At 43.8% G+C, this 27,227-nt stretch overlaps 1 protein-coding gene across 5 annotated transcripts in view; it reads right to left on the bottom strand.

The window, feature by feature from the left end:
• RGSL1 (regulator of G protein signaling like 1) overlaps window positions 1–27,227 on the bottom strand; it is a 65,048-nt gene that overhangs the window by 13,152 nt on the left and 24,669 nt on the right. For 4 of the 5 annotated variants that reach the window (XR_014776702.1, XR_014776703.1, XM_084768704.1 and 1 more), the window contains exons 8-18: window positions 26,797–26,859; window positions 25,733–25,955; window positions 22,646–22,753; window positions 17,826–17,928; window positions 12,506–12,699; window positions 10,101–10,218; window positions 9,507–9,618; window positions 7,674–7,803; window positions 4,903–5,080; window positions 1,192–1,330; window positions 859–983 (exon numbers count right to left, since the gene is read on the bottom strand). Coding sequence is in view for 3 of the 5 variants with exons in the window: in XM_084768704.1 (XP_084624830.1) it covers window positions 859–983; window positions 1,192–1,330; window positions 4,903–5,080; window positions 7,674–7,803; window positions 9,507–9,618; window positions 10,101–10,218; window positions 12,506–12,699; window positions 17,826–17,928; window positions 22,646–22,753; window positions 25,733–25,955; window positions 26,797–26,859 (1,493 nt within the window). In the remaining 2 variants the exon portion in view is untranslated. The remainder of the gene's footprint in view (window positions 1–858; window positions 984–1,191; window positions 1,331–4,902; window positions 5,081–7,673; window positions 7,804–9,506; window positions 9,619–10,100; window positions 10,219–12,505; window positions 12,700–17,825; window positions 17,929–22,645; window positions 22,754–25,732; window positions 25,956–26,796; window positions 26,860–27,227) is intronic. The other variant, XM_084768705.1, reaches the window with a different exon arrangement.

The raw sequence follows: 27,227 nt of genomic DNA, 5'->3' as shown, positions 1-27,227 counted from the left end.
AAATCTAGTAACCAGAGTCACAATATAAGCATTCCCATCAGGCTTCTGTAGGAATATTTTTTGCCAACTATTGTGTCACCGACCATGCACAGCACAGGGGAGACACAGAAGAGGGCTCTCAGAAAACTTGACATCAGCTGAGACATCTCAAGTCAGACTCTGAGCACAACTCATGGCAGGACAGGTTGTGAACCAGGGGTACAGGTTGTGTTTTATCTACCGTTTTGAATTTTGGCCCGTGGAACAGATACCGGAAAGTTCACTCTTTTTTCCCTTTAACCCTTTTTCCCTCTTGTGTAAGCTAGTTGGGTTGTATAACAAAGTTTAATTGTTAAGAAACAGCCAACAGTGGGGTGATTGGATTGGAAAGAATGGTAAACTGCTCTGGCCTGCCCCCTCCATGAGGTTCTTTTTTTTTTTTTTATGTTATACGGAGTTTATTAAATGAGCATAAGGGGAGTAGGAAAGGGAGAAGGGGTGCCCCCAGAGAGAGGAAGAGGAAGAGAGAGAGAGAGAGGGAGAGGGAGAGGGAAAGAGGAGTAAGAGAGGCCTGTGAGGTTCTTTATTGTAAATAGTTCCTCCCTTGATAAACTTAGTCTCCCAGGAACTACGGTCTATCTCGTGCTTAGTGGGGGAAGTCTGGGCTTAGTTCATCAGATGTCCCTGAGCCAAGAAAGCACAAGAGAAGGAGTGGCTCCTCCTGGACCGTCCCCTCCTTTATCTCAGTGCAGGATGGTGGAGTTCAGTGGGTAGAGACAGAGCCGCCATCTCAGTTCCTCACAAAACTGGAAACTATGGGGCACAGGAAGACAGAGAGTCATTTGCCTTGGTGGTCAGTGTGTAAGAGGATATAAGTACCTTTTCCAGAAGTACATGATGACAGGGAAGATGGACATAATAGCGCCATGGAAGATGGTCCGGTCTAGGTGGCCGTCTGCGATGGCAGCAAAGATGATATCCTTCTGAGACTCGGAGATGTTCACCTACCCGTAGGGTGCGAGCATGTCACTGTCAGAAGCCCCAGGGAGGGGAAACGACTTCTCTTGACACCTAACACTCCCCAAAACACCACCTCTCTAGAAGGCACAGTTTCTTGTGGTTTTGCTAGGCAAAGGTCACCTTGTTGACCCAGGACCTAACTTTAGGGTTTTTATCGGGGAAAGGGTCACAGTGTAGCTGGGGATGTCTTACCCTCAGCTTCGGAGGGACATCGGAAGTCAGGTAGAGCTTTACAATAATATTAAGTTTAGACCGCATCAGGACGATGTCATTTTCAGTGTATGCTCTGTTGATCTGCAGCATCTGAGCCGAACTCACCAGGTCATTAAATCTACAAAAGAGGCAGACATAAGAGAGAAGGCAAAAGCAGGTGCTGGACAGGGTGCCTCACTCAGACCTATTTCCAACAAGCGAAGGTCAGACCGGTTCTGAGCCAGAGCGTTGATTTCATTCACTCAATCTCAATTCTTCCGCTAGCAAAAACTGAGCACAGCCCACATGCCAGGTCACATGCCAAGTTCTCTGTCTAGGGCATCTCTTCATCACAATCCCTACCTCCACTCCTGCATCCCACAGCCTCCTCATATCCTGCCGAAGATCTCATTCATAACTAATTCAAGAACATGAGGGCTCTCCTGCTCTTCGCCCTTCTGCCCTGGCTGGAGGCCAGCCCTGAGGTGAAGTCGGAGTCCTTTCATGTGGAACACCTTAGGCAATGGCGGAGACTGAATCTCAGTGGTGACAGGGGAGCCACCTTAGCATTCTCAGCAGGAGAGGAACAATTGATTTCATGATTTTTTTTATTGGCGTCTCTGGGTGCTCTACAACAGTAGTTGTCAACCTTCCTAATGCTGGAACCCTGTAATATAATTCTTCATGTTGTTGAATTTTATGGACCCCAAACTGTGGAATTATGTTGCTACTTCATAACTAATTTTGCTATTGTAATATGTGGTGTAAATATCCAATATGCAGGATATCAGATACACAATTCCTGTAGGGGGTTGTGACCCACAGGTTGAGAACCAATTCTCTACCAACTAGTTTGTGTACATTGTTTTCTTTCTTTCTTTCCCTTTTTTTTTTTCTTTCTATTTTGTTTTGTTTGTTTTTCGAGACAGGGTTTCTCTGTGTAACTGCCCTGGACTCTCTTTATACACCAGGCTGGCCTTGAACTCACAGCAATCCGCCTGCCTCTGCCTCCCAAGTGCTGGGATTAAAGGTGTGCGCCACCACACCTGGCTTGAAATAGTTTTCAAGAAAGCAGAGAGGATGGGGTGGGGGTGGGGGACAGTGGGAGCAGCAGCAGAGGTAGCTGTGGGCTGGCTGCTCTTCCTCCATGTCCCATGACTTCCCTTAACAACCTTGCTATCTTGTTAGCCCCACTCATCTTTCCAAGTTCAGCCTGTCTCTTGTCTCCATGGGATGGTCTTGCTTGGATTGGAGACTCCTGCGAGGATCTGATAATGAGATGTGGACTTTTAACCCCTCACCTAGCCAGAGACCTACCAGACAAGGCTGGCTATGGACTGGCACCAGGGCCTCGGGCGTGGGAGGGCATAATCCAGGAACTGGTGCTTGACATGTCCCCTTTTTGTATGTAGTTCAATGGTCCAGACACTGAGAGCTGTGAACTGCTTTGTTAGCTATCCCAGAATGCACCCTGCTAAAGAGAACCGAGATATGCTGAGCGCCCTGTTATGCTATTGTCTGACAATCTCTGCTGACATTTTTTTCTTTTTCGCTTCCCCATTTGAGGGGAATAAAAAAAAGAGCTGTGCTGTTAATAAAGTTGCTGGCTCAGGTCAGCCTTTGCAGCCCTCCTGAGCCCATGTTTTGGTCTTTCCTTTCATTATCTCTTTATTTCTTTTTCATCTCTGATCCTTCCCCCTTGGGACCCTGTTTGGGACTCTGACACAGCTGGTCCAGGTGAGCTCCAGGGCCAAGACTCCATGCTTAAGGACTCACAGGTGTGTAATTGTGTTTCCTGTGCCCAGTTTTACCTAGGACCTGTCATCACAAGAGACTTTGCCACCTTTTATGTGTGTCTTGTCTACATTCTTAGTCTGGGGCTGATAGAGATGGATGTCTAGAAAGATGGGGGCTGTGCTCGGTAAGGAGAAGACGGACGGTCGGTGAACATGTTTAGGACTGAGCTAAGTCCCTCCATGGAGTGCAATGGGTCAAACTTCCCCTGATGTGAGAATACTGGGCATCTACATTTCTGAGAATCAAATTAACTGATGTCCCTGGCATGATAAGCCTAGACTGGTGGGCTAGCCTTAGCTCACTCTTACACTTCTCCCAGTGGAGGTGTTTTCTAGGAGTTACTAATTTTTTTTTCCAAATATTTTTCTCTGTTGTGCTTTTTACTCTATGTTTTAACTCATTCATACGACAGAGGAGAATCTAAAATCTAATAAGGAAAACAAATTTTCTTCTTTCTATAAAAATAAACTAGAGCAAGGCATGCTGGTATATGCCTGTAATTACAATCTAGGGATGAAGAGACCGGGGCATCTTTAGTTCAGCCTAGACTGTATAGTCAGATCCACCTAAGAGGAAGAAGAGGGGGCTGGAGAGATGGCTCAGAGGTTAAGAGTAAAAAGTCTTGAGTTCAGTTCCCAGCAACCATCTATAATGAGATCTGGCGCCCTCTTCTGGCGTAAGGAGTTATATGCAGGTAGAAGACTGTATATGTAATAAATAAATAAAATTTAAAAAAAGAGGGAGAAGAGAGGGAGGACTCTTTGAAATAGTGCAACAAAGATATGTATTAGACTTTAAAAACAAAGACAAACAAGCAAACAACTTGTTCAGTTAGGTACTGCAAAGAACTTTAAATCACTGAAAAAGCGAGAATGAAAGACAGGATTTGGCCAGGACCATAGCTCATCTCTTCAGCTTCGGTCTTACATGGGTGTGGCCCTGGGTAGGATCCTGCCCCTACAAAACACATACATGAACAAACTAACAAAATCCAGAAACCTTAAGTTGCTTCGGAGTGATTTTTTTTTTAACGTGTTGGGTTCCACTTTTACCTTTTTGGTTGTAAGCCTGGCCTTTAAAGGCCAAGGCCTTGTTCCACTTTAAAAAAGAAAAAAAAAATGGAATTAGAGTTGGTTGACAGTATTTGGAGCATAACTTAGAGTTGATACAAGAAACATGTATAAGCCTATTAGTAGGTTGAGGTTTGGCAAATAAATGAATATGCATTAGCCCATCTGACCTAAAAATATCTACTTAACCTAGACACACACACACACACACTGTGAAGAATTATTAGCCCATGGGTGTTACGTGAGACAACCTCTTTCATATTTTTAAATAGAGAAAAATCCACTTCCTGGCAGTAAGTAAGTGCATTATAGCTGTGGGACCTCCAGGACACTGAAGAGACCCTTAGAGCCCACAGAAGGATAGAAACTGTGAGGGTCACTGAAGTCCAGGAGGTTTTCAGGACGATCTTCTCAGGCAGAGCTAAACTGCTGTGTTTCTCACATTCAATTACTGTGGCTTTGATATGCCAAGCCACCTTTTGCTAGGAGGTGTCCGCGCGCGCGCGCGCTCGTGTGTGTGTGTGTGTGTGTGTGTGTGTGTGTGTGTGTGTGTGTGTAGGTCAGAGATCAATGTCTAGTGACTTCCTTGACCACCCTCTGCCTTAGTTTTTGGTGCAGTCTCTCACTGAACCTGGAGCTCACCTTGGGCTAGGGTGCTTAGCCAGCAAGCCCTGTGACACCTCTGTCCTCCGTCTTCTCAGCGCTAGGGTTCCAGATGAGCATTGCTGGGCCCAGCTTCCTCCCACCCCACCCCATGGGATCTTAGGTTCCTACTTCTCCTCAGCCCCGGCTGAGAAGTGGTACAGCGTGAAAGCCACAAGAGGGAAGGAAGATGAGAACTTACTTTTCCATTTCAGAAAAGAAAAAAAGATCGTTGATAGCGAAGTTGATAGTGATAATTCTGTGGCCAAATATCCGGCGTTTTACAAGGACTAGGTCCCCATTTTCCTGTTCCATGCCCCGGGTACCAGGGAGTACAGGAGTCTGACGCGCAGATGTGGTGGTGGGGGACGCGGAGAAATCTAGCAGAGAAACAAGGAGTTACAATCTGGTTTGACCAAGCATCTCTCAGGGGTCCTAAACCTTCGCGCTGGGCTTGCCCACCGAGGACTCACGTTTGTACCTACTGAGAGCGCCACACCCTATGTCTAGCGCAGCTTTCTTACTCAGACTTGAATGGCTGCTGACGGGGGTATCTGCTCAGGTGTGTGACAACACTCATATCAAAAGATAATTGACTAATTGATCACAGGAGCAATGGAGTGTCACAGGATGTCTTCGTGGCACTTGCCTAATTAGCAACGACCATGGGTGTGAGCAAGCTAATCCACAGGCTCCCTGAAGAGACAGTGACAACTGCATATGGGAGGGTAGTTGTGGGCAAGAGCAAACTCAAGGCTTATCAGGGAAGAATCACGGGTTAGGTCATCTGGGAGGAAATTCAAGAAGCAACAAACGTCAGAACGCAGGAGAAGTTTGGTCAAAGGAGAGAGACTAGAAAGCTGAAGCAGAGAATCAAAGTTTTCAGGTGTAGGCTTCAGGGGCCACTGAGGTGGATGGCTGGGGGTTAGACAGTTATCTGAGAGAGCTGTTCACACCTTGGATGGGTAGACTGACAGGCAACAACAGGGTGGGACTCTGAGCAGAAGGCATGTGGTGGGCACTTTACAGAGAGTTATGGAGAAAACCTGTAGATCAGACGGGTCGAGCCTTGTTTGTATATTTCCCGTTGACGTCTCAGCACCTGGTGAAGTGCGCACCCTAAAGCATTCTCGGCAACGGTCATGAACGATGGAATTAGAAGCGGTTGAATAAGTCAATTCAATGGACACTTTGTGCCAGTCAAAAGCTAGGCAAGATAAATGAGTACTGACAGAAAGTGATGTTTAATCTATATTAAGGAAAATGGTAAGTAATAAACGGAAAGTACGGAGACTATATATGTTAGATATAATTTATATAGAGACATATATGTGTGTGTATATATAATCAGAACATATGCTTTAAAGCATTGGTGGTGTTATCTCTGATGATTTCCATTTGTATCCTACATGTTCTTGTAATTTTGCTGCCTCTATTAATAGCATGTATTGATTATATAGCCAGGAAACATTTAAATATATTTTTAAAGACTACAGTAAACAACACTATGAAGCCATTTCATAAAGAGTGAGTCCTTGGTGAGAGGGCAGTGCTATAGTGGATGGCCTCACATTTGTGAAGATATCAGCTACACAGATTTGATGTGGTGGGTTGTAAAAACACAAAATGCATAAAGTTGGGAGGGGTACAGAAGGGGGAGTGTGTCTGAGAGGAATTAACAAGAGGCTAATGGTCAAAATATTGTACGTGCTGGGTGCAGTGGCACATGCCTGTAGAAGAATGTTAATTCAGAACATGGCTATTCTAACAAGAGATCACATCCAAAGACCTTCTAGGTCCATGTGATCCAGCTGAAATACAAATACGCCTTTAATCTAGGAGAGAGAGGCAAACAGATCTGAGTTCAAGGCCAGCCTGGTATAGAGCGAGTATCAGGTAAAGAAAAGATGAGATCCAAGTATGGTGGTACATGCCTTTAATCCCAAATGAAGGTAAAATTAGTTTGTAGAGGAAAGCACCCATGCATGAAAATGATGTCTAATTGAGTGGCAGAAAAGGTGATGAATCAGAGACGATGTGGCAGAATAGGATACGCCCAACTCTCATGAGAAGAGAGGAAAGGGGAAGCTACTTCAGAGGCAGGTTTTCAGAGAGAGGGCGCAGTTTTTCCAGGATAGTAATAGAGAGACGGTTGCAGAGATGGAACAGACCAGAAAATGAGAAGAAGCCAGAGCAGATTAGAGCAGATTGCTGAGTTAGTTTGAGGCAGAGCAGAGCAATTCCGAGCTGAGAGAGAAGCCAGAGTAAGTCAGCTTTGAGAAGAGTTTGAGGCAGAACAGCTGAGTTGAACCAGAGCTCTGAGCCCAGAGCTCAGAAAGAACAAGGGCAAACTTATTAAGCAGTTAAGTCTCAAAGGCTAAAAATATTCTAGGCCTAGTTTAGATTGTATGGAGGCTAGAAGCTTCCAGGTCTAGGCCTAGGTTAGCAGGAGTGAGAAAGCCTTACGGACAACAACTGAGTTGTGAGAATAAAAAAGTTACTTTTACACATGCCTTTAATCCCAGCATTCAGAGGGGGAAGGGCCAGGCAGATCTCTATGAGTTCGAGGCCAGCCTGGTCTACAAAGTGTGTTCAGGACAGCCAAGACTACACAGAAAACCCTGTCTCAAAACAAAACAAAACAAAACAAAACCAAAATAAAAAATCCCCCCAAACCCCCAATCAACAACAATGAAAAACAAACAAAAAACACCCAAAATTATACAATGAACACATATATAAAATTCTCAGGGAATAAAAAAAATAATGTTATATTTAAAATGTGAGGCCGCTGAAGTGCCTTTGTTATGTTCCACACTTGCTGGCTCTTTGAGAAACGCCACAGTCCAGGCAGTCCTGGGCACCCAAGCCCTGCTGTTCTTAGTCACTGTGGCTGATGCAGGCCTGGCTCAAAGCAAGTAGCCTGAGCTCCCAGGGCAGGGGGCTGACTATCCTGGCGGGGAAGTGACTCACTCTCTTTATTGTTGTACATTTCCAGGTGGATGAAATCTATAAACTGTTGCCGCATCTTGGGATTTGTCATGAGTCTGCGGTACTTGCAAAAACTCTTGATGAAGCCGATCATCTTCATCCACCCTTTCCTCTGGGGGAAGGAAGAGGGCTGCATTAGCGCGGCCCCTGGTCACTGAGAACCTGTTGTGTACCACAGACCTGCCGTCTGTCACAGTTAAGGTCCTCATCCCTACACAGGGATCCTCTTGAGCTCCCGTTTCAAGGATGAGTCCGCCTCGGATTAAGTGATTGAAGAGTCTAGCTCCAACCATCACGGAACCACTTCCTTAAACTCCTTCTACCACACCCACCGCCTTTCAGTGGCAGAAGTCAGCACTCATCACCAGAAGGAAGGAACGGAGGACCTGTTGCTGCTCACAAGGAGGAAATGATGGCTCAGCAGATCTTAAAGCGGTAAAGGAACAGAGCCAAGGAGTGAGCCTGCTTCTAACCATTAAGACAAATTTACAGGTCCCCGTTCTCACACCCTTGCCCCCTCCCATGCACAAGAAAAATGTGTCCATGTCTGCTTTCCTTTAATAGGTACTGGGAGGCAGCCTCTGGTTCATTTGCCTCCAGGAAATTTGATACATTGAGCTAAAAAGCATCTTTTTGATGAGAATGCTCACTCATTCCTCTACCCTGGTCCTCGGAGAGGGGAGGCCAATGCAAACCTGGCTTTAGAGAGCCCCTGGTGAAGTAATAAAATGCACTGGATTTAGAGGCTAGAAACTTCTAAGGAAGAGCCTAGCTTCTCTATAGATGTGTAATTTGGGTCAATTTACTTGATCTGTGTCTCTTCGTAAGATGAAAACATCAGCCTTCAGGGCTGTGGTGAGCGTGTGTGTGTGTGTGTGTGTGTGTGTGTGTGTGTGTGTGTGTGTGTGTGTGTGTGTGTGTGTGTCTAACACACTGTGTGGCCCACAGCAGGGAGTAAGAACACTTTGGTTTCCTTTTATCTGACTTGGAAAGGCTGAAATTACAACAAAGCTAACTGGTTCCGCACACATGTTCTTTCAAATATTCACCATCCACAGTGCCCTGCCAGATTTGGCTCAAAAACAGAGAGAGTGGAGAGGGGGTGGAAACAGCACATTTTCATGTTTACAGTATTGGGCTTAAATCTTACTTTCAGATACATCTTAACTAGATCTTTGGAATCTGATAGGACTGGGCTCAATGTTTTCTGTCTAACCACCTCAAACTGAACATGAGGTTCCTTAAAGGAGCATGTATGCTTCCTCAAACCACATGAAAAGATTTCTCTGAGTACCATTCCTCTATTGTATAGGGCAAAGGGTAAGAGGGATATTTGTGTTTGGGAGAAGGATATGGGCATTCTCAGTGCCAACTGTTGGCATTGTCTTTTTGGGATTTGCTGTTCTGTGGGACACTTGTTCCAGGCCTACCCTTTGTCATACTGCATACGCTGCTGCCAGTGACTGGGGGTGCAATCCAGTCTAATCAATCTAATCTCAGTGCAGAAAGATTAGCAAAACCATTTGGCCTGGTGGCCAAGCCACACCCTTTGAATAAGCGCGACCAGCAAGAACACTGGCAGTTTCACCCTCTCCCTGTATCTCACCCTTGTGCCTATCACTTAGTTGGTGCCAAAGGGAGGCGGAGCAGAAAGGAACTTCCCTAAAATGGGTGTTACAACACGACTCCCGCACGCAAGTGTAATTCTTTCAGTGACAGTATCAAGTTGGGGGGGGGTACTCTTTTGTCCAGCGGAGAGTACGTGGACAATGGCTCTCCCGTCTGTGATGTCCTTCCCTCTCCCTCCTCACTGACCTGAAATTCCTGTATGTGCATTGCTGACTTTGAGGGCTTCCTAGGGGCAATTTGTGTTTCAATGTCCATCTCCACAGGACGTGGTGGGAACATGTCTTGGTATTCTTTAAACCTACCAGGAAGCAGATTGAGAATTGTCAAAGAGGACAAAACAAGGGCGCATGAGACATCACAAGGTAGCCTTGCTCCAAGTCAGCTCCCACCCGACTTACAGTGGGGATGGCGAGACCCTCAAAAGCACTCCTACCGCTAGCTCAATTCTTATATAAAGTCAGCCTGTCTTTCCTTCTCAACACTGTAGTCTTCCTCAGTTTGTATATGTGTGTGCTTGTGTGTGTGTGTGTGTGTGTGTGTGTGTGTGCTTGTGTATGTGTGTATTTGTGTTTGTGTATGTGTGTGTCTATATTTGTATATATGTGCCTGTGTTTGGGTGGGGTGTGTGTGTGTGTGTGTGTGTGTGTGTGTGTGTGTTGCAAACACAGGCAGGCAGGAGATTTCAAAGTAAGTTTGGTGTTTCTTTTGGAGGAGGACTCCGGCAGTACTTTGTGAGGAAGCAACTCCAGAAGGAGCCCTGCCCTCTCTGAGCACGCTCACCACTTCTCTTCCAAAGATTTCATGACGTAACTCTGGAGCATCAGCAATGCGGTGGTGGTGATGTGACGCGTGTTAATAATTTCTTTGATAAGAGGAGCATCACACTGCAGCATTTCTTCTAAAGAGAGAGAGAGAGAGAGAGAGAGGGAGAGAGAGAGTCAGTCATTTCTGTCTTTTGCTTTTGCTTGGTGGTTTCACGTGAGAGTCCCATGACCCTCTGTTCTCACTCCGGCCTCACAATTTGCAAATCTCCAAAGACTATTTCAAATATTATGGGGAATTGTTTTGTTTGCTTGTTTGTTTTGGTTTGTTTTGTTTTTCAGACAAAATACTGTCCTTAGTCCTATTTCAAAGATGAAAGTTAAAAGGAAATAAAATCTTAATATAAATTCTTTTCTGTAGCTGAGGTGAAGTTTTCAGTTTAGAAAGAGGCTCAGGAGGAAAGGAACAAAACAAAATTACTGGATGCAGAAGGAGAGTCCAAGATACCCATATCAGTGCTGAGCACATCTCGGCACTCCTTGTGCCCAGAGACAGCGGGTTTGTCAATGAGATTTGAAAACATATCAGAGGTGCACAGGGTGCTCTTTTCTCTTTGAGACCCTCCAGAACGATGTATAGACTTCATCCTGAAACTCAGCAAATAAATAGTTCTTAGATAAGGCAACCCATTGTGATAAAAATATCTCTTACATTCTAAAAGACAGGAGTTTTGGGTGGACCTCACAGCCAGAGTTAACAATGTCCCTTGAGGTCACTTATGGTTTAAGATTGCTGCTGCTATACACTTGGGCTGTCTAACCCACCTTGACAAGAACAATGTAACAACCAACCTTCCTTGCCTTAAATTTCCCATGTAATGAATTTTTACAACTGAAGCAAATTCGTAGTAGCAACTTTCAATTGTATACTCTCCCATGCCCCTGTCTCAAGATGAATTTATGTGCCTACGTATGCTGTGATCATCATTTGCTGAGGACAAAAAAATAGGACCAAACCAGCTTTTATAAAATGAATGTCCACAATAAATGTTGGAGCACTGTATGGATATTGCTTAATAGATTTGTTATCTGGGTTGGCTGGGGTCAGTTGGAATCAGAGTCTGTTAAAGGCTTCTGTACAGTGCCCCATTCCTTCCCCCATGTGGTGTGGTGTCTGTGCTGTTCAGTAGCAAAGAACAGAGCCCTTTGCCAGGGCCATACACAGGAACACACAGACACAGGCACAGATTCGCAAGACAGCCTTGAGGCAGGCACCGGTTCAGATTTGGCCCACAGACAGAGGACGGTGCAAGACACAGGGATAAAAGTAGACAATTCAAGTCTGGGTCCCCTCTTGTCTAAGTTACACCAAGGGGAAATGTTTTATAACATCTTATCCATAACTGCATTAATGCAGCCTCAAGGCAATGTTGGTGATTCTGAGCTTATTGCTACGGCATTTGAACTGCACCTACGAGCTGGCTTGCTGAGCGTGGGCGTGTCTGTACATCCTAGCACTTGGCAGGAAGGAAGTTTGGGCGTTTAAGGCCAGCCAGTCTGGGCTACACAGGTGAGTTTCACGCCAGCCTGGAATATGTGGCAAGACCCTGTTTCAAAACAAACAAACAAATGAACTAGAGAGACTTGTTATTTTTGAAGCTTTCCTATTTTTGTATTTAGAAGCTTGTCTTGGATAAACGAAACTAAACCAAGCAAACAAACAAGTGAAAACCACTATACACGTGAGCCCCTTCCTGCCTACGTAAACTCCGCCTGCTCCCTGTGACAGGCAGGAAGCTCAGTTCTACAACTTTAGGGGGCGCTGTGCTCACCCCTTTTTGCTAGAGTTACGAGGTAATACTCTACTTGCAACCTCCAGCTAAGATGTATTTCCATGGGCCAAGTTCACCGCCACTTTAGACAGGAAAACAAGACAACATTTATGAGTGGTGGTCAGATAGACCATTTTCCACTCAGCTCAACTCCTCGTGGCTGGGGGATGTACCATGCACTTGCTTATAGCTAGCATCATGTCAGTCGATTTGATGATTAGGTAATTGGAATTTTCATTAAAAATCAACTAAATGAATAAGTTAGTTAATTTCAACGTGTTGTACATTTTTCTTGTTTGTTTAGAAAGCTATTTAATTCCTGCTTTACAGAAATTAAGGTTCGATTTCCGACAGTAAGTGAAAGGAATGAGTGTGTTTATGAATGCATCTCATGCGTGGCTCCTTTCACTATTTTATGGCTTTGGGCTTAATACTGATCTTGGCACTCGTCCCCACAGGCTGCTCATTATTAATCCCATGTGGCTCTTCCCCTCTTCTGCCCTCTCTAGAGGTTTTTATGGAGTCGGGTTATTTTCCACACTTTTTCTCCTCCAAGAAACCGAAGCAAGAATCAGGAGAAAAAGAGGCACACCGGCAGGGATCTTGCCGTGGAAGTACGTCTTGCTTATATTTTCCAAGGCTGTCTTGTATGCCTTTTCATTGGTCTCCATCATGATCTTCTGTACGGCTATCAGGAACTGCAACGGGCTTTCAGCCTTCCGGTCTTTGAGGAAATCCTTGAAGTACTCAAGGTGTGGCATGTTTAGGAGGACCTCTGTGATGTTCCTGGAAAACAGAGCATTGCGTTGCTAGGAGAAGGGACAGGACACTGACCGCGGAGACTGCTCTGAGTAGGAAGCAGAACAGCCCCCCTCTCCCCACCTCACCCCCAACGCCCGCCACACACCCCCGAGTCACAGGATAGCCTCTATGCCTGAGCGAGGCACGCCCCCACCACACCTGGCTGCTCCTGGAAGGGAATCAACTAATGTTTCACTGACAGTCCTCTTCGCTTTTCTCTCACAGTCTTTCCTGAGTAGGCTGTGCTCCCTGTGGGGTTTCATCTCCATGGGCATGGTGCAGCTGTATCTTTAGCTGCTCGCTCTCCAGTTTTAAGGGCACATTTAATCTCATCTGACGTCACAGTTATTATTCAAAGCTCTCTTCATGTAACCAGCTTTTGACCACTTTACCCATCTCCTTTATGTACACGTATGCTTTGGTATTAGATAATAGCAATAGGTTTTTGATAGATATCGGTTATCAGGATGAGTTAGCTTTATTCTATTTTCATTTTGAAAGTTTTTAAAAAATTATGACTGATTGGCATAAGAGGCTGTATCAATTGCGATAATCATGTAAGTTTTCTACTTCATTTTTTAAATATGACATTCATGGTGGGTAATCTTGTCATCGAATTGACTGGATCTGGAACGGACTAAAAAGAAAGGTAGCCGCGTGGACCCTCCTGTGAGAGGTTTTCTGGATCAGATGATTTGATGTGGCAAGGCCTATCCTAAATACAGGTGGTACTTTTCATTGTCAGCCCAGGTAAAGGGGAAATGAAAGAGAAAAAATTTGTTTTTGCCTACCTTGCCAGGCTCGCTGGCAAGTTCCTCTATCCACTTGCTGCTGCATTTTTGCATTGATATTAGAATTAGCTTTTTCAGGTTTACAATTGAGGACCAGTGAATAACTTTCCAGGTCTTCAACACCAGACTGGGACTCCTGAGGTACACAGCCTCATGAACTGAGCAACTGCTGGGTTCTCAACTGCTCCAGTGTGAGATGGCCACTGCTGGACTATGTTGTATAAGACAGTCTTGGGGGGAAAAAAGTTCTTCTACCATATATGCTCATTCTTTTGGCTCTGTCATTCTAGGGAAGCCCAACTAATACAGAATATTATTTTGATTTTTGGATGTTAACTGTATCATGTGTTCCTTAGATAAATTCCAATGGTTTACGCTACACGATACTTTGGTTGTTGCTGATACTGGTTTGAGTTTGCCATTTGTTAAGGCTGTGTGTGTCTATATGAAAAGGGAAGCAGTTTTTATGATGCCTCTGTTTTGGGAGTTAGGATGACAGCGGCCTCATAGGATAAGTAAGAGTTTCTAAGGGTTTCTTCTATTTCCTCAAAGAGCCATTGTAATGTTGGTACTGTCTTTGCTTTAAATATCTATGGGAATGCTCCAGTGCCACTGCCCATGCTATGCTATATAAAAAATTACAGTATTAAACATCTTTTTTTTTTTTTCATTTTTGAGACCGGGCTTAACTGTCTATCCCTGGCTATCCTGGAAATTGCTTCATGGACCAGGCTGGCCTTGAACTCACAGAGATCTGCCTGCTTCTGCCTCCCAAGTGCTGAGATTAAAGGTGTGCACCATTACACTTGACAAAAACACTACTTTTTTGATGCTGCTTGAAGGAGACCCAAATTTTCTGACTGCTTTCCCCCCACCCCCCCACCCCCCCACCCCCGATTTTGTTGTTGTCTCTAAGGATTTACCCACTCTTTCAACTTGTCTTTGAGTCGGCTTTTTAGAAATCTGGACATTTCTAGGAGTTTATTACATTAAGCTGTTGACTTTGGACCTTGTATTTCCTGACAATCTCGATGTTTGTACGGTTCTGGTTTTCAATCCTGATTTTAAACAAAAATTAAATGGCACTTATTTATTTTTGTGTGCTTGTATGTCTGTGTGTCCATGTCTGTCTTTCTGTCTGTGTTGTGTGTTTCCTGGTACACATATGGAGGCTAAAGGATAAGTACAGGGAGTTGGCTCCTTCTACTGTGTGGATCCTGGTCCTCCAGACCAGATAATGTATACTGAGCCATCTTCCAGCTCCCTGGCTCTTCTTTCGGGTGAAGTCTGCTGATTGTGTCTAGCAGGCTTTCCACGCAGCTGTTAGGCTTCTCTATGCCAGATCCTCCTTGTTTTTATAATTGGCCTCATTGTTGATTTTTCTTTAGTTGATTCCTGATTGCTCTCACATGTTCCTTCAAGTCTTTAAACACAGTTTCATTTACTTTGCTGAATAATCTCTTAGATGTTTTTGATAAGTCCAAATAGAAGCCACCTCGGAACCAGTTTCTTTCTGCCGCCTGCCTGTGCTCTCCTGGTTTTGTTTTGTATGACTTTGCAATAACCCTGGAGTTGGGGTACACCCTCATTCTTCTCTCACCACAGGCGGTTGCTGTTGATGGTTTTATTTGCTTTTTTGTTTTTTTAATCCCCTAGTTTGTTTTCTTTAACTCCTGATTTACAGGAGTAATTCTTGAGAGCACTGCTCCCCACAGGGTGTTTTCACAAGGCACCTGCTCTGCCTTTTCTTAAGTATTTTACATTATTTTTATTTTACTTTAAACTTTATAGTAAAAAGGGTGTAAATTAAAGAAAAAAAAAATCACACATTGAAATTAACCAGGCTCAAAGAATGCATAACACAGTTCAAGTAGTAATTCAAGACAGAAGCTGAGGGGCTTCACAGTGCATTTTGTACTTTTACTATTGAATGCATTTTATGCACTTATCCACCACAAAAATTAAAAAAAAAATTAAAGATGTATTTATTGTTGCTTTATATGTATGGGCTTTTTGCCTGATTGTTTGGATAACACGTGTATATCTGGTACCTGTAAAGGCCAGAATAAGGTGTTAGGGCCTTGAAACTAGTGGTTGTGAGCATCATACAGGTACCAGGAACTGAACTCAGGTCTTCTACAAAAGCAACAAAGTCCCTTAGCCGCTACGCCGTCTCTCAAGGCCCCATTCTTTTCATTTTTAATTAGAGTTTTAAGGCCTTCTGGGAAGCCAAGCGAAATAGCTAACTGGGTCCCATCCTTGTTTTATTTGGGTGTGGTGGCACACACCTTTAATCCCAGGACTTTAGAAGCAGAGGCAGGCAAATCTCTGTGTGTTCAAGGCCAGCTTAGTCTACACAGTGAGTTCCAGGACAGCCAGGGCTACATAATGAGACCCTGTCTTGAAAAAACAAAAACTAAAAAAAGCTGGGCGTGGTGGTGCGTGCCTTTAATCCCAGCACTTGGGAGGCAGAGGCAGGCGGACTTCTGTGAGTTTGAGGCCAGCCTGGTCTACAAAGCGAGTCCAGGACAGCCAAGGCCAACACAGAGAGACCCTGTCTCGAAAACTAAGACAAACAAACAAACAAACAACAAATAGAAAAGGATGAGAGCTGTCTTATTAGTATGTATGCATTCTATTATACCATTATCTTCTATATCATTAGAATGTCCAAGACACAGCATATGGTCAATAATAACTCACACTGAATGAGGGCTAGAGACACGCTTAGAAGGATTGCTACTGTGCTGTCTCTGACCTGAGCTGTGATCATAAGTCATGTTCAACTAACTTGGAAGTATCTCTGTAGTCTGAGTAGAGCACCATGACTAGCCCAGACTAGAACATCAGGAGGAATAGGGGACTGCCTGTCAGGAAACAGTTTCCATTAGCCAAAGGGAGGAAGATTTATCCAGACTGTTCGGGACAGACAGAAGATTCGCAACCACTTGTGAATGGTACAGTAACTAGTATTTCTGAAGGCATTTTTTTCCTATACAAGATATTTTTCTAAAGATTTGACTGTCTTCTTTATATACTATTATGATTTCATAATCTAGAGACGAACTTTTCATGGAGCTAGCAATTAGACAAAAATGGAGTAAAATGAATAAACTGGCCCAAGAGAAAATAAGAGTCAAGAAAGAACGAAGCCTACCGAAAGGATAAAGCACTAGAAAGTAGCACATGGTACTGGTGGTCTCTGGAGATGCAGTCTCAGAGCAGGGACCTATAGCGCATGTAACACTTGGAGAGCTTTTTTATCTCTAAGTGGAATTTCTGCTAAGAAGTGGAGAGAAAGACAGATGCTGCCTCTACAGGGAAGGCCACAGAATCTTCTCCCAGAAGAGACTGACTCTTAGACTGTTTGGAAAGTGGAGGAACACGGAGTAAGAGACTGGAGGATACAGGATGGAACCTAAAGCCCTTAGATGAGTATTGATCTATTGAGTGCATGTGCTATTTACAGCAACAACAACAACAACAACAACAAAAAGAAACAATGTAAATGCCTAGAGAAAGGGTTAAATAAAATATGCTTCACCTACAGTGTGGAGGGCAGCAGATCCCTGCAGGCTAACACAGAAGGGTGTCCATGATCGTGACACCCTAATGTGGTGTCTCATAATTGGTCAAAGTGTTCAGAATAAGTGATTGTTGAGTGCTCAGCCCGAAATGGAACATCTATATCAACCCTCTCCAAGGCTCAGGGAACATCTCAGAAGAGAAGGCAGAAAGAATGGGAGGGAGTGCTGTCCTTTGAACATAGCATGACTGTTGCACCTGTGCACCCACAATATCAGTAGTGACCCACCTGCACAAGATTGGGCCCATCAACAAGCATGTATACATACATATATGTATAATATATATATATATATATATATATATATATATATATATATATTTAAAGTTGTCTATGATAGTTGAAAGTTTGTTTGTTTGTTTGTCTGCTTGTTTGTTTGAGACAGAGTTCTCTGTGTAGCTTTGGCTGTCCCGGACTTGCTTTGTAGACCAGGCTGGTCTTGAACTCACAGAGATCTGCCTGCCTCTGCCTTCCACGTATTGGGATTACAGGCATGTACCACCACAACTGGCTTATAGTTTAAATTTTAAGAAGTTATTTTGTAATATATGCTACACAGCATTTAACATGCAGAGTGTCTTGTTCATATGGTTATGATCTATAGAAAAGGTCTGTGTTAAAAAATCAAAAAAGAAAAAAAGAAAAAGAAAAGAAAAGAAAGAAAAAAGTCTAGGAAACTCCATACAAAACTCTGTTCCTAGAGATGTTGTTGTGGCCAGATTCTCCCATCTTACCTGGGTCTTATGGAAGGCTTTCTTATGACAGATCTTTTAACAAAGGACGGCTTCCTTTGTGAGTGTGTATATTTTGCTTGCTTGACAATTTCCACTGTGATATCTGAGAAAGACCACAAAGTTAGGTAACAATATTTTATAAAGAAAGAATAAGAAGGGGCATTTATCAGGCGTTAGTCACTACTGTGTCAGGCCATTGGATAACTGGATGCTGACATCCAGTCAAGGTGTGTTAGCTATGCATGTTGGCCATCAGTCCTAGAGCCCACCTTCCTAAGAGACCGTTATGACCAATTCCACTGTACTTCTTGGTACATTAGTGAAGATGAGACGTCACCTGCCTTCCAGTCTGATTCTTTAATTCAGCCACAATGCATATGGCATTCTATCTTTGTTGACACTTTGGCTGTCCTCTTGGAAACACTTCTGTTTTCCATTTGGAAGTTTTACTTTGTAATCGTCAAACTTTCTGATTGTTGACCTCAACTTAAAGAGGCTCCATTCAACTTCTTGCTTTAATTAAAACCATTTCTTTCCAAGAATATGGATTCTGTTGCAAGGGTGTTCTGGCAACTCACACAGTTCAGAATAGGTGCCTTACCCTGTGATGCACTTTAGAAAAATTATTCTAAGAAATGCATTGAAGTGTTTTTGAAAAATAATAAATTCTATAGATCTCACCATTATCAAAACCCTTTGAGGGTTTGAGATGTCGTTTAGTTGACAGAGTTCTTGCCTAGCATTCATGAAGCTCTGGGTTCAATCCCCAGCACAACATGATGTCCTTGCCTGTAATTTGCAATGTGGAGGCAGGAGATCTGAAGTTCAAAGTCATTGTTGGTTACAAAGTGAATTTGAAGCTAACCTTGACTATCTAAGATTCTTTAATTTTACAGAGGAAAAACACTGAATAAATCATCAAGGGCAGGCATAGGGTCATCTTATTACTTGAAATAAGGACATGATCTAGTGATTTGATAATATTTCTGTGATAGGAAGCATATAAAAATTATTGAAAGCAATAGATATCCACATTAGTTCTAAATAAATGCAACTAAATTTATTGGAAAAAAAAATTGCCAGGTGTAGTGATGCGCGCCTTTAATCCCAGCCCTCTGGAGGCAGAGGCAGGTGGATCTCTGTGCGTTCCAGGCCAGCCTGGTCTACAAAGCGATTCCAGGGCATCCAAGGCTACACAGAGAAACCCTGTCTTGAAAAGCCAAGAAAAAAATAAAAGAAAAGAAAATTCAGACTATAGAAGAGTTGATATAAAAGAAGAAGAAAACCCACCAAGCTCTATAAACAACAACCTTTCCTAAGAACAAACACAATGTTGGACTAGGACAAAATATAATTCAAAGTCATAAATAAACCTGTAAGGAACTCAGTCAAAACATGAACATTAGAAAAAGATGTTTAAAATGGTAAGAGGATACTTAAATGACACTTTTCAGTGTTTAAGCCACACTGAGCACAAAGCAATGCTCAGGACTTGAAAAAAAATAGAAAACTTCCTACACTATATTTTTTTCTTATGATGTTGGCAATTTTCTAAAGGCACGAAGCTTAAGAAGCTGCACATCCCTTCAAAAAGTAAAAGAACAAGGAACACTCTTTACTCACAGACAGCAGACATGACTTGTTCCTCACGTTCCTGCTTTGGTTCTACCCGGATTGAAAGCCAAATAAACCCTTTCTCCTCTAGAGCTGCTCAGTCAGATATTTTCTCATGACAGCTGGGAAGGAAACTAAAACACTTGTAGAACGGTGATGCCAGTCAGCACCGTTGCGGAGATATCTGGAATGTCATCCCGGAAGGTCATTAAAGAGGATGCTTATTAGTGGTAGGATTGAGATGAAGTTCTAGCACAGGTCCATGGATCTATACAAGTCACTTCTTCAGCCCCTAAAATGTTTACTTGTAAATGGGGGTGGTTTTGAAATCAACAGACTTACCACATCATATCTTTGGTCTAAGGGGGTGCTGGGGCAGTAAGAATGACCAATTGGAATTACCTAGAACACTATTTATGCTTCCAGTTAAGGTAATAAAATCAGAACAGATATCGTATCCTAAAATAATAACTGATACCAGTGAAACTCTTAAAACTTAAGTTATGGCTTTGTATTCTTTTTAACAAACAATTTATTTATTTATATTTACTTGTATGAGTGTTTTTTCCTGAATGGATGTATGTGCACCATGTGTGTGCAGTGCCCATGGGGACCAGAAGAGGGTGTCAGATCCATTGGAACTGGAGTTACAGTTGTGAGAGGCCGTATGGGTGCTGGGAACAGAATCCGGGTCCTCTGCAAGAGCAGCAAGTGCTCTTAACCCTTCTGCCATCTCTCCATCCCTGGCTCCATAGTCTTAACAATTAAATTATAAAATCATTAGGACTAAAATAAAGAAAAAGGTAGATAAATGCTAGCACCAAAAAGAGGAATGAGCCACAGTGACCCAGTGGGATACCAGACACCTAGCAGAGTAAGACAACTTCCCTATAAATGGCTTCCTTCCACTGAGCTGAGAAGCCCAACCAAGGTGAACGGAGGATCCCTCACAGGAAAAGAAGGGCTACTTAGCTGGAGAATCCACACCTGAAGCAGAAAAAGGGGGTGCATCACCAAAGGCAGGTCCTGTGAGAGGAGCCCAAGTGGACTGAGAAAGAATGCCCATTTTCACAAAGGAAAGCTAGCAAGCTGACATGGAACAAGATTCTGCCTAAGCCAACAGGCCTACGTAGAATGGCAATGATAATCCCCTTGGCTGTGAGCCTGCATGAGGTGTCAGAACCTGAGCTAGCTGAAGCATCCATGTTAAGGTGTGATCATACGTTTAGTAAGAAAGTCCAAGGAAGATGAGGAGAGAACCCATACAGGGAATGGACAAGGCCCCTAACAAGGATGAGGAATACAGCCCCATGAGGGGATAGCCAGGTTAAGGGTGGTGGTCAGAGCCTAAGTGGCAGGAAGAGTGAATACACGCCATGATGGCCTGCCACAAACCATTAGATGTGGAGAGCCAGACACACCAAAGACTTTCTCAGAGGCCCCCATGAAAGGACAAAGGCTGGCCTTCGGCTGGAGCTGGTCCCTCGTAGGAGTCAAGGTTGTGGTTTCTGGGGATCCAATTCATGCCCCTGGACTGTGATTCTCAATCCTTAGGCAGCTGTGTCTGAGGTATCGTGGATTCTCTTAGCTAACATTGTCTGACAGCTCTTTGCTGACCCTGTCTTTCCCCGCCCCCTGCAAATAGTATATATAATGCTATAGTTCTTAATAAACTTGCTTGGCATAAATCGTCAGCTTATGCAAGACCTCCTGGTCCCAGCTGTTGCTTTTGTCTGTATATCTTGTCTTCTTTCTTTCTCAACCCTGGTACTTCCACTCAACACTTGGCAGTCTATGTCCCTTATTCCTGCTGGTTCAGGTCAATGAGAGAGAGAGAGAGACAGACACAGAGACAGAGACAGAGAGGTGGGGGATGCGGGATGAGAGTTTTTCTTTAAAGGACCAGCCTGAAGGTGACTGTGGAGTTCTAGCAAAGTACAGAGTTGCTCTTGCATGGAGGTTCTGGAGCAACACACATAAGACCAGGAGAGGGTAAAGGGCATTTGTGAGATCAAAGGGATGCTGATGAAGACAGATTAGCCACATGACAGGGTTATAAAAAAGTAAATAAATTTATGACGATAGGAATCAGGTTTCTCATCATCAGAGAAGGAGAGCCTAAGTATAGAAAAAGGAGAAAACTAGAGTGGGCCCAGCATTTGGGAATATTAGGGTAAAGGGACAATTTTCTTGTCACTCTTTGGCACTCCTCAGCCCAATGTTGATGATACATCATCAAGCAAAAACAGCAACAGCAAGAGAACTCATGACAATGGGGGGTGTCATATAAATTGGGGGTGAGAGTCTAGGTCGTTCTGCCCAGCCTGCTAAGCTCCTCAAGACCAGCAGAAGTGCCAGCTGAGTGTGAGGGGAGCCCAGCATGGGGAGCAGAGGGGAGAAGCCTTCCTGTCCATATACATTGCAACGGTGCAATTCCCTTTCTAGGATAAGTTCTCCATGAAACCAACCCAGTCTCCGGAGAGGCTGCTCCAAGACACGATGGAATTTCTGTAAGAAGCAAGTGGGCACAAAGGGTGCTGCTTGAATCTTCCCCTTAGCGTCAAAGCTCTCATCTTCCCAACAGTACTGGCCATTGGTAGCTCACTGCTCCCTCTGTTACGGGAACCAAAGGAAACTAAATGGCCCAAAGTTATATCTGTGCCCAGACCCCTGACCCATTCCATCCGGGTCAAGGTGGCAGTACCAAGGCCCAGGTACCTGCCCTCAATGAGGGACAACTCTAAATGGCCATTGTAACTTCTGAGTTTCCCCTGATATCTGGAGAGTTGTGTTGAGAAAGCCTCAAGGCCTTCCTCACTCAAAACATCCATCCTAATATTCCTCCGCAAATCCTTGACTCCAGAAAGAAACAACAAAGGTCTTTAACTCCAGGAAAACTTGGCAGGAAGATGAAGTCACATTATTTAAAATGTCTGTTAAATAATAAAAGAAAAGTGAATTGTCTTAATTGTTACCACCTTCAATTTATAATTGCCTTTTATTTGCACTACACCCTCCAGGACTTTGTAGGAGTGGGAACAAACGGTGGTTACCTCTGGGGTATTATCTCCTTACAAACAAGGTATGGGTCCTCTTTTGACTTAGGTCTCTACAATTTGAAAATTCTTAGATTTGAAAGACAACAACAACAAAAACAAACCAACAAAAGCCAAACACTTGCCTTCCCTCTAACCTTAAATACTTGCCTTTTTGAGGTGCCCTTTCACAGTATATTTTGTAGTCTTCACTGATCTTTTCTATGGCCAACTTTGGGTTCTTGTAGGAAAGCTCCTCAAAGGTCATTTTACTAAAGTCTGTGAAGGAAAACCAGAGGCAGTGTTTAGGTGTCCATTCTAAGGTTCAATATCCAGCACCTTTCTTGAAGAGAATGCCTTTAACATAGTATTGACTCAGGCAATAGTGTCTAAAGAATACAACTGTCTAAGTTAAATTAGAACCAAGAAAACACAGATTCCTCTCCACTCCAGAACATGTGTGTGGGTTTCCCTTTCTCAGCTAGTACAGAGATATGCCCTCGAAGGAACAATTGTTAATTCAATATAAGAAGTAACTCATTCATGCAAATGCCTTTGATCCCTTAGAAACAATCATCCAAATACTCAGCTATTGCTTTAATTTTTTTTTCACACATAGTAAATAATTTGTTAGGATTTTTCTTGTTTTTGAGAATAACAGGACCTTTCATGGTCCAGTTGTGCACGACTCAAGGACCAAGGATACTTGGTACTGACTGAGCAGTCTTCCAAGACCAACCTGGATTAATGGCTCATTGTTTCATGCCAATGAATATTAAAGACACAGACTCTAGGAAGTAAGCAAAGCAGAATAAGGTGTTAGTTTTTTTAGTTGTTACTTAGGTTTTTTGAGATAGGATTTCTTTGTAGCTCTGGCTGTCCTGGAACTCACTCTATAGACCAGGCTGGCCTCGAACTCCCAGAGATCCACCTTCCTCTGCCCTGCCGCCCAAGTGCTGGCATTAAAGGTGTGCACCACCACAGCCCAGCTAGAATAAGGCTGTATTAAGAATTATTAAAAGAAAGTAAAACATTGAATAAAAGTGAGTAGAACTTTTGAGAGTAAGAAAGGAAGTCTCAAGTGTGGGGAAACGGCTAGCTTTTCTCTGTCCAAGGCTTTTGGAGGGCAATAATAAAAAATGAACAAAGGCTGAGGTAGTCTCTACTGAGGTTGTTTAGTTTTCTGGGTTAGGGGCTGAGCTGGTGGAGGGCCTGCATTTCCTATGCATGTATGTGCCCCTGCTGCAACCAGGGAGCTAGTTATTCTTGGTTCATGTGTCTCTCAGTTAGGGATGGTTGACGCCTTCCTTATCCACCTCTGACTCTGGCTTTTTTTTATTTTTTATTTTTTATTTTTTTATTTTTTTATTTTTTTAGTAATTGACCTTGGCTATCTGCTAAGCTGTTGGTCACTTGGCCAAGTCTGATCACTCTCAAAAGCCCTACACCATCCTGGTATGTGAGCAGCTAGTTCTGAAATAAGCTCAAAAATTCAGATCCCCAAATAAGAAAGGTCTTAACAAATTAACTTGAAGCAAGAGCATTACCATCTCTGACCTTGCAGATGTCTTGCTGTTGATTAGACTGAGATCTCCGGCTTTGTTAATTCTTGACCCTCCTGGACATTAGTTACCAGCTGGTGTGGCTACCTTAACCTTGCAGGGTGTCTCAAATGCCATTAACATTCTGAGCTCTCTTTCTTCTCACAGCTACCAAGAAGCAGCTGCAGCGTTCTTGGCAATCTCTTTGTCCTACAGAATGACCGGTGGGGGCGGGGGGGGGGTGTCTCTTCCTGAGATGGATTGGGCTCCTCAGAATCCGCCCTTAAAGCTTAGTCTATTGCAGTCAGCTCCCTTAGAAGCACCGTGTTAAAAGCATGAGTGTGTAAAGAAGCAACATTGCCTAGCGTGGGTGTCCTAATGAGAAAAGGCCTCTTGTGAGCTAGTCAGTCAGTCTGTCAGCACTAGCCTTAGCTTCTTAAAGCCATTCAGCTCTTCTCAGGTCCAGTGGCCACCTCACACCCAACTGCAAGCACCACTGTCTCTCATCCTTTAGTGCTTCTGACTTCAGTGTTTTAAGTCTTATACCCCCCCTACGTTTTTTTAAACCATAACATCTATTTCTACTGTAGAGTATGCACAAAACTTGTAGTTTGGGATATGATCCTTTCTCCTTGCTGTCTAGTGTGAAATAGCCCATGCCTCAAAGATACCACCAGTAATTGTAAATCCTTGTTCTTTGGATGTAGGCTTGCTTTCTTTTTCTAAAAGCTGCCACATATTAATCCTAGTAACATGTGGTGAACTGAGCAGAGTTAACTTCACAGTCGCAGTATGGTGTGACAATAAGGCCACAATAGCAAGAGATGTGAAGCAGAAAGCAGCTTTTGCCTCACTGGGCTGGGTTCTTGGGGTTTAGAAGTGTATCTGCAGCCAGGCATGGTGGCGCACGCCTGTAATCCCAGCACTCTGGGAGGCAGAGGCAGGAGGCTCTATGTAAGCTTGAGACCTGCCTGGGCTACAAAGACAGTCCAGGACAGCCACAGCTACCCAGAAAAACCTTGTCTTGAAAAAAAATTAAAATAGTAAAAAAAAAAAAAAAGTATATCTGCTTGTGCAGAGTTCATGTGGAGTTCCACAGATCATCCAGTATGGCTGTGTGGCTGGAGTCTGCAGGGAAACCTGGAGCAAAGTTAGAGACCCCGTGGAGCTGCCTCTGCAAGACGTGTGGTGGCATCGAGCATCAGATGCATGGCATGGAGTGTGGCATGCTAACTGCGGGGATGGTTTTGGTGGGCAGAAGTTTTCCAACTTCAGTGCCCTGGCTTCCAGAGCCAGTAGAGACCACAGTCAGTGTGCCTGGATTCAGATCCTGATGGTCATTCTCAGTGTGACCTTGAAGGGTGACATCATCCGGGCGTTGGTTTTTAGTTGTCTGGAGCTGGTTTGATGTGTTATTTTGAAGATCAAGTGAGGGAACCTTCACAGTGCACAGCGCTGACTCATAATAAGTGCTTGCTGATATAATGGGTTTTATTTTCTTAGTCCCCTAAACATAATGATTTGCCGGGCGTGGTGGCGCACACCTTTAATCCCAGCACTCGGGAGGCAGAGGCAGGTGGATCTCTATGAGTTTGAGGCCAGCCTGGTCTACAGAGCGAGTCTAAGAAAGCCAAGGCTGTTACACAGAGAAACCCTGTCTTGAAAAAAAAAACCTAAATAGCAATAACAACAACAATAATAAAGTGACTGCCTTTACCTGTTAAGAACACCGGGGTTGTCTTTTCTACCTGAAGAGACCCATTCTGTCTCAGGTTCTGAGTCGCCACTTTTTTCCACTGCATAGAATCCATTTCCTGCATGTTAGCCAAGCCCTGGCTTAATGTTAGAGATTCCTGAATCCTTTTATAAAGAAAAATATACTCTTCTTTGCTTGTAGGTTCTCTTTTATGCCATCGGGCTTTGATGAACCGCGTTTGAGTCTGAAAGGAATTGGGAGTAGAAGGGAGAGAGAACAATGGTGGCAGGAGTCAGGCAGAAGCAAGCGATTTGTGGGAACTCAGTCCCCCACGGATCCTGGTCACATAGACGTAGTCTGATAAGTCTTTGGAGTTATTGCACCTTTATATGCTACATCCTCCCAATGTATTTTATTTTCTCTGAGAAATCTACAGGAATATAACTTCCTTAGAGTTAAATATGTACCAAGTCTTTTTCCTTGAAAGTTTTATATTCTTAAAAAAAAAAAAAGTAATTTCTCAGATGCCGCCATTTTGTATGGTTGGCTGACCTCTGCATGCAAGCTGTTTTTGCAGAACAAACACTCTTTGTTTTTACATGCTAAAAATAATAATAATAATTTCTCTCTCTCCCTCCCTCCTCCTCTCTTTCTCCCTCCCCCTTCCTTTGTCCCTCTCCCTCTCTCTCAATCTCTCACAAACACACACACACACACACACACACACACACACACACACACACATGAAAGAGAGAGAGAGAGAGAGAGAGAGAGAGAGAGAGAGAGAGAGAGAGAGAGAGGTTCAGAAGAAGGCCTCAGAAACTTCTGAGCTGGAGTTATACATAGTCATGGGCTATTCAATGTGAGTGTTGGGAACTTGAGTCCGCCGGAAGTAACAGCAAGCACTCCAAATCTCTGAGCCGGCCCTCCAAGCCCTTAAGTTTATAGTCTTTAAACATCAAGGAATGCACCCATCTCCAGTTGTCTCCAGGAAAACAGTCTTAATTTCATTTCCTTTGAGCCTCTAACACAGAAGTATTTCCCCCATCCCTCCTGTGTCCTCCACAACCCAAAGTCCCTCCTACTGTGAAGACGAGGAACCAGTAGTCCTCTTCACTCAGGAACTCGTCATACCAGGGGCTGAGCACCTGGAACGCAAGCACAGCGCGGGCATTAGGGGACAGGCCCTCAGCTGGCCGAAGCTCCCTGTGGCCACCCCACACAGCAGAGTGACTGTGGCCAACCCACCCAGAGTCTGACTTCCCACAGTGGGAGATCTAGTGCTGCAACATTCAGTGGGCAGTCCTTCTTTGTTGTTGTTTTTCTGTTTTGTTTTTAATACAGCAGCTCTCAAAACCTCTCCGTAAGCATCAGAAAATGGCAATGAAAAGTTCTTTGAAAGGGCAAAGTAACTCAGAGCATTTAAGTGTCTTCCCGGAGCTCTAGCTTTGGTTCTCCAAAAATGGCTATGAAAACCAGTCAACTCTGCTCTCACACCTCCCGCTTGGGAGGAGCG

The sequence above is a fragment of the Acomys minous genome, assembly GCF_964271855.1.
Source record: "Acomys minous genome assembly, chromosome: 1".
In the NCBI taxonomy this organism is placed as follows: domain Eukaryota; kingdom Metazoa; phylum Chordata; class Mammalia; order Rodentia; family Muridae; genus Acomys; species Acomys minous.
Note: the sequence above shows the minus strand (reverse complement) of the source record. Positions and strands in the feature narration are given on the sequence as shown.